Source organism: Scyliorhinus canicula, chromosome 18, assembly GCF_902713615.1.
Source record: "Scyliorhinus canicula chromosome 18, sScyCan1.1, whole genome shotgun sequence".
NCBI lineage: Eukaryota > Metazoa > Chordata > Chondrichthyes > Carcharhiniformes > Scyliorhinidae > Scyliorhinus > Scyliorhinus canicula.
Genome location: NC_052163.1, coordinates 78,044,975 through 78,059,357, shown reverse-complemented (window position 1 = coordinate 78,059,357; position 14,383 = coordinate 78,044,975). Strand labels below are relative to the sequence as shown.

Here is a 14,383-nt window from a genome sequence, read left to right as displayed (position 1 = left end):
GTTACAAGTTACAGAGGGACATAGATAAGCTGCAGAGCTGGGCTGAGAGGTGGCAAATGGAGTTTAATGCAGAAAAGTGTGAGGTGATTCATTTTGGAAGGAATAACAGGAAGACAGAGTACTTGGTTAATGGTACGATTCTTGGTAGTGTGGACGAGCAGAGAGATATCGGTGTCCATGTTCATAGATCCCTGAAAGTTGCCACCCAGGTTGAGAGGGTTGTTAAGAAGGCGTACTGTGTGTTAGCTTTTATTGATAGAGGAATTGAGTTTCGGAGCCATGAGGTCATGTTGCAGTTGTCAAAAACTCTGGTAGGGCTGCATTTGGAGTATTGCGTGCAGTTCTGGACGCCACATTATAGGAAGGATGTGGAAGCATTGGAAAGGTTACAGAGGAGATTTACATGGATGTGGCCTGGTATGGAGGGAAGATCTTATGAGGAAAGGCTGAAGGACTTGAGGCTGTTTTCGTTAAAGAGAAGAAGGTTAAGAGGTAAATTAATTGAGGCATACAAGATGATCAGAGGATTAGATAGGGTGGTCAGTGGGAGCCTTTTTCCTCGGATGGTGATGTCTAGCACGAGGGGACATAGCTTTAAATTGAGGGGAGATAGATAAAGGACAGATGTCAGAGGTAGGTTCTTTACTCAGAGAGTAGTAAGGGCGTGGAATGCCCTGCCTGCAACAGTAGTGGACTCGCCAACACTAAACGCATTCAAATGGTCATTGGATAGGCATATGGACGATAAGGGAATAGTGTAGAGGGACTTTAGAGGGGTTTCACAGGACGGCGCAACATCGAGGGCCGAAGGGCCTGTACTGCGCTGTAATATTCTATGTTCTATGCCCTACTCCATTGAGGTGGTCAGGACTGCCACCAAGAACTGCCAAATCTACGTGGAGTGCAAGCCGCACTTGTACAGGCCAGAGAAAGTATACCTGATAAAGGCTTCCCGTCCCTTTGAACGCCTCAGTATGTACTTCAAAGGGCCCCTCCCCTCCATTGACCGCAACACGTATTTCCTGAACGTGATTGACGAGTACTCCCGGTTCCCATTTGCCATCCCCTGCCCCGACATGACCGCGGCCACCGTCATAAAAGCCCTCCACAGTATCTTTACACTGAACAGTTTCCCCGCCTACATACACAGCGATAGGGTGTCCTCCTTTATGAGCGACGAACTGCGTCAATTCCTGCTCAGCAAGAACGTCGTCTCAAGCAGGACAACCAGTTATAACCCCAGGGGAAATGGGAAGGTACAGAGGGAGAACGGAATGGTCTGGAAGACCGTCCTACGGTCCAGGAATCTTCCAGTCGCCCGCTGGCAGGAGGTCCTCCCCGATGCTCTCCATTCCATCTGGTCACTGCTGTGTACCATGACCAACAAACCACCTCACGGACATCTCCTTGTCTTCCCTAGGAAGTCCTCCTCCGGGAACTCGCTCCCAACCTGGCTGGCAGCTCCTGGACACATCCTGCTCCGCAAACATGTGCGGTCGCACAAGTCGGACCCATTGGTCGAGAGGGTCCACCTCCGACAGGACACGGTCTCCCTTCGGGACCTGGCGCCCGCTGGGTCCTCACCCACGCCACCACCCCCCTCCCTCCCACCAGTGCACCCCACAGTCGCCCCCATCCCAGCTGGATCGGTCCTCCCACCGGTCCCATCTAGGGGTGATGAAAAAGCCAAAGCCACACTCCCGGAGCCACAGACACCCGAGCCGGCGCTGGCATCACCGCCGAAGCGACGACGATCGCAGAGGACAACCAGGGCCCCCGGTCGACTTATTGCTTTGTTCTGAACTGTAAATAAATTTGTAAATACTTGCGACGTAACGAGGCAAAACACTGTACTGATGTAAACTGGGTACCTCCATAACCTTAACCCCTCCCACCGTGAAATGCAAGGCCACCACCCCGCCGGCCTTTTTTTTTTAAACAGGGGGTAAATGTGGTAGTCGGAATTAGAGGTATTACGCTACCCTGAATAATGCTGTAAGTCCATTGGTGTGGGAGGTACCCGAGACTGCTGTTTCATTGGTTAAGCCTGCCTGCTGGTTCCGCCCAGTAAGGCAGAGTATAAGTGCCTGTGTCTCCCCAGCAGCCCTCAAATTCCCAAATCCCAACACCCCCATAAATCACTGGCTGACATCTTGCACCCTCCTCACATCCGATCTTTGTGCTCGTTCTTCAGTAACCCCTGGCACCCACCCGCACAACTCCTTCATGTGCAGGTGTGGTGCCCACATTTGCTTCTCTAGACCCCCGACCATCAAGCGTGAGGCTCACAATGCCCTCTCTTTCTCCCCGCAGGAAACAATAGCCCATAATAAGTGGGTAAGGGCCATGATGTGGAGTGGGATGCCAAGGATTTGGGTCCTCATTCACTCGGAGGAACAGACTGTGGAAACCACGCGGTTGTCCGAGGAGAGAGCAGTCACCGACTGCGAGATTGGCCTCTGCCAGAGGGGAGGTTCCATTTCGGCTTCACCCAGATGACCTGTCTCAAGTGAGTAGTTCATGTCAGACAAAATGATCCTTCCCTCTCACTGACCACTTCTCACAGTATGTACATCTATGAGGCAAGGCTCTCAGGAGTAATTCCACCCTCTAACCTCCCCCCCCCCCCAACTTAACCTCCACCAGTACCACACTCCAAGATACCATCTTGAAAGTGACCATCATCAACCCCACCTCCCACCAGCGCAGAGAAACACACCTCGGTGGACAACATCAGTAGACAGGCTTCTGGGGCACAATCTTGTGAGGACCACATAGTTGCTGATGCACATCAGGTGGAGGCAGGAACATCCAAGGGTGACAGGAGTCAGAGGGCTGTTCAATCCCAGGACTCAGCTGGATCCCAGCCTGTCGACCCTCTGGACAAGGTTCTCTCAGAGCTGATGCAGATGAGAGGACACAACCGTGACATTCAGGAAAGGATGTCAGTGACAGTCAGCAACTGTAAAGCTGATTGCAGGAATCAGGTGCAGGAGATAGTGCGAGCAATTTGCGGCACCCAGGCCAAGACTGCTCAGGTGGCAACCACAGTGGACAACCTGGAGCACAACATCCATGTCTCGAGTGATGGTGTCCAAGGCAGGGATCAGTCTGTGATGATCATGGCTGAGGGCTACAGCTTCATGTCCCAATCCCTGAGAGACTATCCCAGATACAGTTGAACATTGCCAAGGTATGCCAGAGCATGGTGCAGTCACTGAGGAACATTGCTGAGGGCATCAACACCACAGTGCAGACACTGGGAGTCTCCAGGACTGGTAGTGTTAAGTGAAGCTGAGACCTCTGAAGCTCACTACAGCTGCTCTTACATCTCTGGAGTCCCACAGCACCCTATGGGCACCATCAGAGAGGAGGAATTGCTCAAGATCAACCAAGGGACTGCCAATTAGAAGGTAATGTTCTACAGTTCTTCTGCATTACCTCTCGATATTGGCACATCAAGGACCAAAGTCAAGTATTGATCTTTATAGTACCCCACTAGGTGACACTACCTCGTTAATCCCATTTCCTTTGCTGCCTGCCAACCAGTTTTCTATACATCGCAATAGATTAGCCCCAATCCCAATACTTATTTTAGTCAGCAATCTCCTCATGGATCCAAAAAGTCTGCCAAACCTCCACGCAAACCATATCCTGGTCCCTTTCATTAATGCATGTCAACCATTTAAATGTTTCCCCTGGAGGAAATCAGTGATGTTGGGGAGTCAATGAGGCAAGTGGGGTTCAGCACAAGTAACTAAAATGTATGGCTTAATCAGTAAATAGCTGGGGGCTTTCTGAACCACTCGACTCAGATACTGACTGCAGGGTAGAAGTGGTACTAGTTGAATAATCATCCTACATCATTTACATGAAAAACCAGGATGCAAGGAGAAGCAACTGTAGCATCTCAGATTCAGTATTCAGAGAGTGTGCCCCATGCAAACTGAAGGACTATTGTTGCAGCTAAAGAGGAAGGCAGCCTGAAGTACAATCTGTATATCTGGCTTTGAATAAGTTAGATTAAATGAAGAAAACCTGAAAAAAAATCAAGGTAGATTAGTTTATGTCTGATACTACTGATGTTGTTCATTCAATTCTACTCATTTAGCAGACCTTTGCTATTTCATGGTCACAGCAAAACACAAGGCAAGTTTGTCTCTAGGTTGGTTTATTTTTGTCTACAGTTCAATTTCATTACATTGAGGAGCAACAGCTCTTGGCCTCTTCATGAACACTGCAGCCACCACCAGCAGGGACAGAGACAGAATCATTAAGCCAATGGATACTCCTTGCAGAACCCAAGAAGGAGATTCAGCAGCACCTAGTGGGAGATTAGAAGATATGATATTAAGGACATGACATTTGAGGAGAGTTGACAGGTGACCTATTGAAAAGGTTCTACTTACCATTTGCTTCATGCAGTTTCTTTGACTGGAGACTCTCATATTCCAGGAAAATGGGACCAGGAGCACTCACTAATGTTCCCTTGTCGTCATTAACACTCCTGCGTCGTCTCTCTATTGGGAAGAGAAGACAGTTTTAATCCAATTCAGACTAATTGCCCAAAAAGGTGAATTAGCAAACAGCATGTGATCAAGTGAGGAGTGTAAAAGACACAGGTCTAATAGCTGAACTGTGAACAATCTTGCACTCAAGGTCTATAATGAACAAATCACTTCAGCTTCTCCTTTCAATGTTTATGCATTGATGATACTCAAGAACACCACATCTTTTACATGCAAGGAATAAAATTCATCAAGAGGGACAAAGGCAGATCTATTGAAAGGCTCCTTCAGAAGAGAGAGAAAAATGTAACCAGATATCCCTTTCACAAGATTCAAGTAACTCACTTGGGCCACATTTGGATGAACAGTCATCCTGACTAGAGGGTGAACAGACTTCAGCACTGCAGTGCAGGTAAACCTGAAAAGGGAAAAGGTTTAGGGTAAGCTTCATTTAGGTGGATGAACTAAGCTATTACAGAGAGTCTTTGACTTCTGGTGGCGGCTATGAAGGAGTAGGTCGCACATTTGGTGGCTCCCACTTGGGTTGGAACTTGACCTTTTTCTGATTTGTCATATCTGAAGTGGAAAATTGATGTTGGATACAATGGTGACAAGGAAGAAATAGGCAAAGGCTTGGGCTGAGGCTTCAACAGGAGAAATCATGGGGAGGACCAGGGTTCTGGCTTGATGATCCAGTGGTCAACAGAGCAGTTTATACAAGACGGCTTCACCAAACAGGACTGCTTGGAAGAGTCAACTGTGTGACTGGAAGCTCAAGCAAGATTGGGTGATCCAGAAAGTGGAGAAGGCGCTGGCTGAGCAGGAAGAGCATCAAGCTGCAGTGTAGTTGGGGGTGGGAATGTGGAGAACAACTGAAAAGGCTCCAGGAGAAGGTGGATGATCTAGAGAACAGATCCTGCTGGCAGAACACAAGATAGTGGGTCTCCCAGAGGGATCAAAGTAATGGATGCAGGGGGATACATAAAGTGGCAATGTTTGAGAAGCTACTGGGGGAGGGGGATGTTCACCTGACTCTTGGGAGGTGGCCAGGGCGCACAGAGCACTAGCAAGGAAGCTGTGTGAGTGACCTTTCTGCCCCCCCCCTTCCTGAGCACAACAGAGGAGAGATTCCATAGGTACCTTGACAAGGAGTGTATTCTACACTGGGCCAGGTAGATGTGGAGCTTCAAATGGGAAAATAGCGATCTGTGTATATATCAGGATCCGAGCATGGATGTAGCCAGGAGAAGCACAGGGTTCAAACAGATAAAATTGACCAGAGGTGTGTTTGGGCTGAACTTTGTTGCAGTGTTTATGTGCTCCCCCCTCCCTTTTCAGTGACTTTTTTTTTTAAAAAGTAAAAAAAAAGAGAAATAAATTTGTTACTTGTAATGCCTTTTGTTGGGGGTCTGCAGACCAGCTGCTAGAGTTAAAATTTGCATTTGCACTGATGGAGGTGAGATTGTCAAATGTTTGATCTTAGTGTTTCTCTTTTGGGCAATTTGATTGGGACTGTTTATGCTTGCATATCTGCATCCAAGTGGAGGAGAGGGAACAATAGGTGGGGAAATGTCTGGCACCTTGGGCAGGGGCCACCAAGCTAGCTCACAGAAACAGTGTTGGGGGGGGGGGGGGGGGGGGGGGGGGGGGGAGAGAAGAGCAGATATGCTTGAGGGGTTGTGTGCATAATGCGATTACTAGGGGTGGGAGTAGTTAGGGTCAGTGGCTGCCTGGGGGCAGGCTGGAGACTGGCCCAAGAAAGGTGATGGCTGATTGGTGGGAGAGGGGGTGAGAAGCCCCCCAACAAGGCTGATGACATGGAATGTAAGAGGGCTAAATGGGTTGGTTAAGAGGGCATGTGTTTGTGCATTTGAGGGGACTGAAGATGGATGTGGCAATGTTGCAGGAGACGCACCTTCGAGTAACTTACAAGGTCAGACGAAGGAAGGGTCGGGTCGGACAGGTTTTCCACTTGGGGCTGGACCCTAAGACTAGAGGGGTTGCGATCCTGATTAACAAGCGAGCGTCATTAGAGTAGGGAACAATAGTTGCAGACATGGGGTGTGTCAGTACATTATGGTCAGTGGAAAGCTGGAGGTGGTACTCGTGAACGTGCCAAATTGGGGATAGTGTGGAGTTCAGAAGGAGGATGTTGAGGAAGCTCCTGGACTTGCAGAAGCTGGTTATGGGGGTGGGGGAGAGAACTTCAGTCATTAACCCAGGGCTAGACTGATTTGCTCAAGTACAGGCAGGGTGCCAGCAATGGCAAATGAGCAAAAACATTTATGGAGCAGATGGGACCCATGGAGATTTGGGCAGCCGAGTGAAGGAGTTTCTTCTACTTGCATAAAGTATATAATGTGCATAAAGTGTAATGGGGGGGGGGGGGGGGGGGAACTTCAGACATTAACCCAGGGCTAGACTGATCTAGCTCAAGGACAGGCAGGGTGCCAGCAATGGCAAAGGAGCAAAAAAAAAAAAAAGGGAGCAGATGGGACCCATGGAGATTTGGGCAGCTGAGTGAAGGAGTTTCTTCTACTTGCATAAAGTGTACTCCCGGGTTGACTTTATCCTGAATAGGGCTTTACTGACAAGGGTAGTGGACATTGGGGTACTCCATGATAGTGATCTCGGATCATGCCCTGCACTGGGTTGACCTACAGGTGAGCAAGGAGAGTAGCCAGCGCTGCACTGGAGACTGGGTGTGGGACTCGGGTGATGAGATGTGTGGGTGGCTGACAACAGAACTATCTGCAAGTCAACAACACAAGGGAAGTTTTGGCTGCAATGGTCTGGGAGGCACTGGTTAGAGGGGAGCTGATCTCGCTAAGGGCCCACAAGGGAGAAGGCGGACAGAGCAAAGACGGACCGAAGGAAATACTACAGGTCATCAGGAAGTATGCGGAGACCCCAGAGGGAGGGCTTCAAAGGAAACAACAGAGGCTACAGGTGGAGTTTGGCTTGTTAACTAGAGGGAAGGCAGTAGAGTAGCTGAGGAAGGAGAGGGGGTGATCTAGGAATATGGAGAGCCAGCAGAATGCCTGCGCAGCAGCTTAGAAAGCAGGAGGCAGCCAGGGAGATGGGAACCTGGTCAGAGATGCAGCTGGGGTCAAAGGCATTTAAGGAATTCTACAGCAGGCTGCACGAGTCAGAACCCCCAGCTGGGCCGGAGGGGATGAGGCAATTCTTAGGGGGGGCTGAAGACGACTTGGTGGAAGGGCTGGGGCCCCGATCAGGTTGGAAGAGATAGCAGATGGGCTGAAGGCCATGCAGTCGGGTAAAGCACTCGGATCAGATGGGTAACCAGTGGAGTTTTAAAACTTTCTGGGATATTGGAGGGGGGAGGAAAAAACGAGGGTATTTAATGAGGCAAGGGAGAGAGGGTCTTTCCCCAACAATGTCACAGGTCATTATCTCATTGATCCTGAAGCAGGTTAAGGACCTGGAGTTATGCAGGTCCTACAGACCCATCTCCCTACTTAATGTAGACGCAATTGTCGGTAAAGACCTTGTGTCCCAGACGTGATTGAGGAGGACCAGACAGGATTTGTTAAGGGGAGGCAGTTGGTGGTCAATGTAAGAAGGCTGTTGAATGTTCTCATGATGCTCCCAGAGGGTACAGACGTAGAGGCAGTGGTCACAATGGATGCAGAAAAAGACATTTGACTGGGGTTATCTGTGGGAGGTACTGGGACGATTTGGATTTGGTGGGGCTTCATTGACTGGGTCAGGCTGCTCTTATCAGGTGCCTGGGGCAAGGCAAGTGTTCGGATGAACAGGCTGACATCAGGCTATTTTAAGCCGCATGGGGGGGGGGGGGGGGGGCAGGCACTCGTGAACTTGTGATTATTACTGGGTGACGAATATAGCAATGATTAGGAAGTGGAAGTGGATGGGGAAGTTGGTGTGAGAGTCAGTAGATGTGCCATCTTGTAAGGGCACTTGTTTGGGGGCATTAGTAACAGTACCTCTACCATTCCCACTGGCATGCTACTCCACCAGCCCTGTGGTGGTCACAGCCCTGAGAGTCTGGAGGAGACATGTGGGAGCATTGGTCTGGTCACCAATTTGCAATAACTGGTTTGCCCCAGGAGAGGTTAGATGGAGGGTTCCGGGGGTGGCAGAGGGCAGGGATCAAGGGGATGGATATATGTTTATAGAAGGGAGCTTTCCCAGCTGGAGGTGAAATTTGAACTGATGGGAGGAAATGAATTTAGGTACCTGCAGGTGCCAGACTTGGTACTTAGGCAGGTCTCAACCTTCCTGCTCCTACCACCAAGTGGGATATAGGATACGGTAGTTTCCAGAGTGTGGGTGGGTGGGAGAAGGGAGGTTTTTGGACATTGGGGTCAGAGGAAACACAGACCAAGGAGCTGAAACACAAATGGGAAGAGGTATTAGGAGGAGAGATAGAGGATGGTCTCTGGGCAGATGTATTAAGTAGTCAATGTGTCCACAATGTGTGCCAGGCTCAGCCTGATCCAATTTGGTTTCTCACCACCAGGCTGACAGTGAGCCAGATGAGCCCCCGAAGTCAGAGACTTGGCTAACTGACATGACTAGCTTTATCTGGAGAAAATAAAGTTTGCCCCGAGAGGGTCAATGTTAGGGTTCGCCTGGAGTTGGCAGCCATTTGTTGACTTCTTTAGGGAAAATTAATCATGAGCAGAAGGGGGGGGGGGGTAGTTTAGTGTTGAGTAGGAGGCTATAAAAAGGTGGGACCCGAGAGAGGGGAAGACGATTTTGCATTACGTTTATAATTGTATGTACACCGTTTTTGTTACTGTTAAAAAAACATAAATACCTTAATAAATGTTTTTTTTCCTTTTAAACTGTCTTTGTTACCTTTCTAGTGAGGGGTTGCTCCAACTTTCCATCCAAGAAAACAAAGGTCTTCACTTCAAACCGCTTGTGATGGGTTGGGAACTTCAGGCCAGTAAACACACCCACTGGGTGTAGAAGAGTCAGATAATCATCACCTTCATAGGGGCATCTGTTACCAACAAAGTGATTTGAGCCCTTCTTGTCAATGCAATATTTCACAAACATTCCATTGTTCTAGCTGGCTCAAACCCATGTGGAATAATGCTGAAGGTCAAGAATGTTAATGACTAACTGAGACGGAGGGGAACTACGTCTTAGTGGTGAATGTGGAACTCGCTGCCCCACAGTGTGGTAGAATCGGAGTCTTAAATAGCTTAAAGAAGGAGTCACATATTTATGACTTAAAAAACAGGATAAAGGTGTGGTAGGCTATATTAGGGAGTATCACAATACCTAGTACGAGTGGTAGAACCTGCCTGCTGGTTCCACCCAGCAGTCGGGGCATAAAATTCTGTGTTTCAACCACAGCTGCTGGGGTAACTACTTGTTCATTAAAGCCTTCAATTGGACTACAATCTCACTTCAGTAGTGATTGATTATCAAATGACTGAATTGCTTACTACTGCTCCTAATCCCCATGGTCCCATGTAACTAGAGCCAAAATGTTGGAATTCTATGAAACTATCAAATATCAGATACTCGATTTAAAAACATTTAGCTACACTGAATCCCGATTGCAGGAGGCCAATAAGCTACTATGAAAGGGCATCTTTGAATACATGGATGTGAACAGAACAGACTACAGAAGTGCAGAAGATTTTACTTTAGATGTTAGTTATAATCACCTCATGAGACCTGAAGGGCCCGTTCCTGTGTTGCACTTTAACCCCATGTCACCCACCTAACTTTGGCACGAGCATGGCCAGCCTAACTGACACCTTGTGCAAACAGACAATTATCCAAGGTTGAAATTTAACCCAGCTCCCTGACACTGAGGCAGTGCTAACCACTTCACTGTGCTGCCTTCATTGACCAGAGGGAGTTATAATTCCTGAAGAATGAAACCATGGGTGATCATCAACTACATGTTTCCAAATATTACTGGCTGTTGTATTGGTTCCTGAAGGGAGGGGATGTCAAAAGATACAGGCTAGTGACCTGAAAGACTGGCCAAAAACATCAATATATCCCAAGTTCTCGCCCAGTGAGTTCATGGCTACTCAGGTTATATTGCCCCTTGAACTGTCTAAAATCTGTTAGCCTTCATATTCATACTTACCCATCCACCAGTAGGCTCCATTGCACCTCATGGTCAGGGGCAGGAACAGGAGTTGCCCAGCAGTCATGCAGCCTCAGGACAATCATTGGGTCAGTGCGATCCAGGACACGAACCTCCACAAACACTGGTTCCTGAAGGATTCTCCGAATGGGGTAGTCACTATCCACATACCAGGAACTGTAATCACCATCTGAGGGGCAGACACAAGAAGCAGTCACTCCCTGTATGGATACATCCCCACTGCTTCCATAAACCATTACCCAGCTCTACCTTTTGCTATTCGCAATTCCAGTTCCAGAATCCCATCTTCAGAAGCAGGAGGTGGAGGAGAAACAGTGTAAACTGTGACATTGATCTGCAAGCCAGTCTCTTGACTTCCTGTGTACTTGCACTGGACATGCAGGCTGCAGAGAGACAGAAGTAGTTGGAGCTTCATTTAGCCACACGTCCCCTCCCAATACCAACATCTCCCACCATCCCCCTACCCGAAGGTGCTGTCCCGGGTTATTGAACCCAGCTTCCCAGTCTGAATCATCCTCTTCCCGAAGACATCTGTTTCATATATCAAGGATCCATCTTCCTCCTGCAATGAGGCTGTTTTAATAAGAAGCTGACTCATTTAGTGGGAAAATGCTTTGACCCTTCAATACTCACCCGCTTGCTGGAGCCACAAGAGGTAATTGGAAAGTGGAAAGTCACAAATTGGGCAGTGGTTAGTTTAGGCTTGCACTCAGCCTCTTGTCCATCCTTCACATACAGAGATGACAGGTTGAGGGCAGGACGGGTCAGGTTGCTGGAGATCACGATGAGGAACTGACCATCAGCTGTGCACACTGCAAAGAGAGAAAATCATTGCCACTGCTCCTATTGGTGGTCAGGGACCCCAGATCAAAAATCCATAAACAGCTCTTCAATTGATGGAGCAACGATGCATTTCTGACAAACCACAGGAAAGTCAGCATGGAGTTGAGTGATGCTGCAAACTAAACACCCCATCCCAAAGACAGGCAAGAGGATTGACAACTCCCAATTATTGAATTGGAAGAGCCTTCCATTTATATTCTGAAACCATCCATTCCAATGCAGTAACTCAACTGAACCACTTGCATAGTGTGGTGACGTACCACAAGACAATACCAGCTCCACCTGCTCAGATTATAGTCACTAGTGTTAATATCCACTGCTTCCACCACCCTTGTGGACAGAGTGCTCCAGATCTCTCTCACCTCTTCAGAATTTTTTTTTCTTTCAATTTAGGGTACCCAACTCTTTCTCTCCCTCCTCCCCCCCCCCCCCCCCCCCCAAATTAAGGGACAATTTAATGTAGCCAATTCACCTATCCTGCACATCTTGTTTGTGTGGGTTTCACCCCACAACCCAAAGGAAAGAATGGCAAACCCCACAGGAGTGACCCAGGTCAGGGATTAAACCAGGGGCCTTGGAACCACAAGTCAGCAGTGCAAACCACAGTTTGGAAATAGGAACGGGGAGGGAAAAAAAGCATTAACACAATTGGAAAAACAATTTACTTCCTCAGGATGGGGTGGCATTATTGCACAGTTGTCTGCATGTTCACCTCAGGTCTGCACAAGTTTCCTCCCTTGTCCAAAGACGTGTACACAGGTGGATTGGCCAAGTTAAATTGTCCTTTAGTGTCCAAAGGGGTTGCTGAGTTACAGGGATAAGAGTGGAGCTGTGGGCTTAAGTACAGTGGTCTTTCCAAGGGCCAGTGCAGACTGGGCTGAATAGCCACCAACTTTACTGTAAATTCTAGGATTACAGTCCTGCCAAACAGCTAGCCATCAAATGTGACATGTCACCATTTGGTCACACTGCATGGAATATGTCAGCAAGGAACTGGTCATTTCACCTCCCAGATACTTGTCACAGCTGAGAACTACTGCATGCAAATTGAGAAAAAGGATCTGGTAGTTGTCTTTGCCAAAGACTTTCCACCAACATGTTTCATGGTAGCACTGCTGCCTCACATCACCAGGTACATGGGTTCAGTTCCAGTGTCAGGTGGCTCTGTGCAGCTCATATAGAATCAAAAAGATAGGCAGGATAATGGGGATCAGGGAGCATGGGCTTAGGTAGGGTGCACTTTCAGAGGGTCAGTGCCAACTCAATGGGCCAAATGGACTCCTTCACTGTAGGGATTCTGATTACAACCACTTACAGCACAAAAAGCACAATCCCTTGCTCCAGATCTTATTCAGTGCTCCCAGTCCTTGCCAGCTAGTGGGACAAGTTTGCTCTTCTCCTCATCAGGGGCCATCAATCATGTACACCTGAAATCTCCATCAATGATTCATTATCCAACACAAAGACAGCATCCACCACATTCCTTTCATCTACCTGCATAACAGGTTTTGCTTTGTAAAAAAACATCAGCTCTCCTCAACTCCAACCAAAAAAAGCTTTCATGTAGGATTTCAACTTGACAAGTCAAACTGACAAGAATTATATTCCAATTTGAAACCTTCACCATATCTAGACATGGAAAGATAATATCCAAGCCCTTTCACCATCTGCATGGGTACTTACCTGGGCTGCAAGCCACCAACAGCAGTGACCAATCTACTCCAAGCAGAGCCACTCTTTCAATTGTCACACCATCCACTGCATTAGATTCCTCAATGGAAGGATTCTAGTCTTACCCTGTACCTTGTCCCCAAAAAACACTCCTGTAGACACATGGCCTAATTGACACATTTCCCAGCAAAATCCCTTTCCTGGTTGGGCTACAAACATTCTGGTCAAGAAAGGTCCCCTGAACACATTTCAGAAAACCCTCTCCCTCAGTTTTTGCACCTGTCTCACTGAAAGCCTACAGAAAACTCCCAAAATGCACGACAGAGCAAACTAAAAATCTCAGGTTTGACTAAACTATCCCATTAGGATTTCTCTTCAATAAGGGGTCAATTATTTAGACCATTGAAAAAATTCCCCAAATTAACCTCATTTGTTTATCTCTTCTTGTGATTCTCTAACACCGGTAACAAAGCCTCAGCTGCCTTCAATATGATAGCGGAATTCCTGGCGTTGGGAAGGTTAAACCCATCCCCACAACCCAGTTAGTTCACTCACTCCAGCTGAGGAATTCCCTCCATTCCTATTCTCCATTACACAGTGAGACAGCAACAAATCCCGGGAACAGATCCTGATTTGCCAAGTTGGATTTTCTCTCTTCACTAGTCTCCCCCCTAGACTGGGGAGAGGGTTTGTTACCTGGACTCTTTCTCAGATTGTAGAAACAGGGATGGTGACTGGAGCTCTGCGGGTCAAAGCAGCAACCCTGGCGGCTGCACTCGGTACTGCTGACCCCGGAGTGACCGCACTCAAATCTCCAGCCTGGCTCTGGGACACAAACATCATTCCCGAGGAGTGGCGGCTGGGCTGAGAGCAAGGAGCCGGCCAGGAGGCAGAGAGAACAAACACCCAACCAACGTCCCATCCTGGTTACTGAGTCAGGATAATGACTTCCCCAAACACCAGCCCGTTTTATAGCCGGGAACACCCTCCAATCCCATTCCCACGGGATACTCGGGAATGTATTCAGCATCTTTAATGGGGTCAAACTGTCAGCCTGTCTCCATTCCTGCTCCAAATGGCACTTTCACAAACTGGCACACTCAATTCTGTTCCAGGAGAGAAAGTTTAGCTGGATTGGAAAGTAAGATATAGGTAATTATATACTGTCATCACCATCTCCCTATAGTACAGGGTAGGGTTCCCAACCCTCCAGGATTGGCCTGGAATCTCCAGGAAT

At 48.1% G+C, this 14,383-nt stretch overlaps 1 protein-coding gene across 1 annotated transcript; it reads right to left on the bottom strand.

The window, feature by feature from the left end:
- Positions 1-4,161: 4,161 nt before the first annotated feature.
- On the bottom strand, positions 4,162-14,068 carry LOC119952921 (zona pellucida sperm-binding protein 4-like). Its single transcript, XM_038776552.1, has 9 exons — positions 13,843-14,068; positions 11,266-11,444; positions 11,097-11,194; positions 10,882-11,015; positions 10,612-10,801; positions 9,354-9,501; positions 4,854-4,926; positions 4,410-4,520; positions 4,162-4,324 (listed from the first exon to the last, which is right to left on the bottom strand). Exons 1-9 carry the CDS (start codon positions 14,066-14,068, stop codon positions 4,182-4,184), a joined length of 1,302 nt encoding a protein of 433 aa, XP_038632480.1. The 3' UTR covers positions 4,162-4,181.
- Between the last annotated feature and the right edge of the window lie 315 nt (positions 14,069-14,383).

Excerpts from the sequence above, each read along its gene's own strand:
- LOC119952921 (XM_038776552.1), bottom strand. The coding sequence starts at position 14,068 with ATGGGACGTTGGTTGGGTGTTTGTTCTCTCTGCCTCCTGGCCGGCTCC. Across the intron at positions 11,016-11,096 it reads ACCCGGGACAGCACCTTCGG|CCTGCATGTCCAGTGCAAGT; the intron begins GTAGGGGGATGG and ends GTCTCTCTGCAG. Across the intron at positions 4,521-4,853 it reads TTCATCCAAATGTGGCCCAA|AGAGACGACGCAGGAGTGTT; the intron begins GTGAGTTACTTG and ends TCTTCCCAATAG.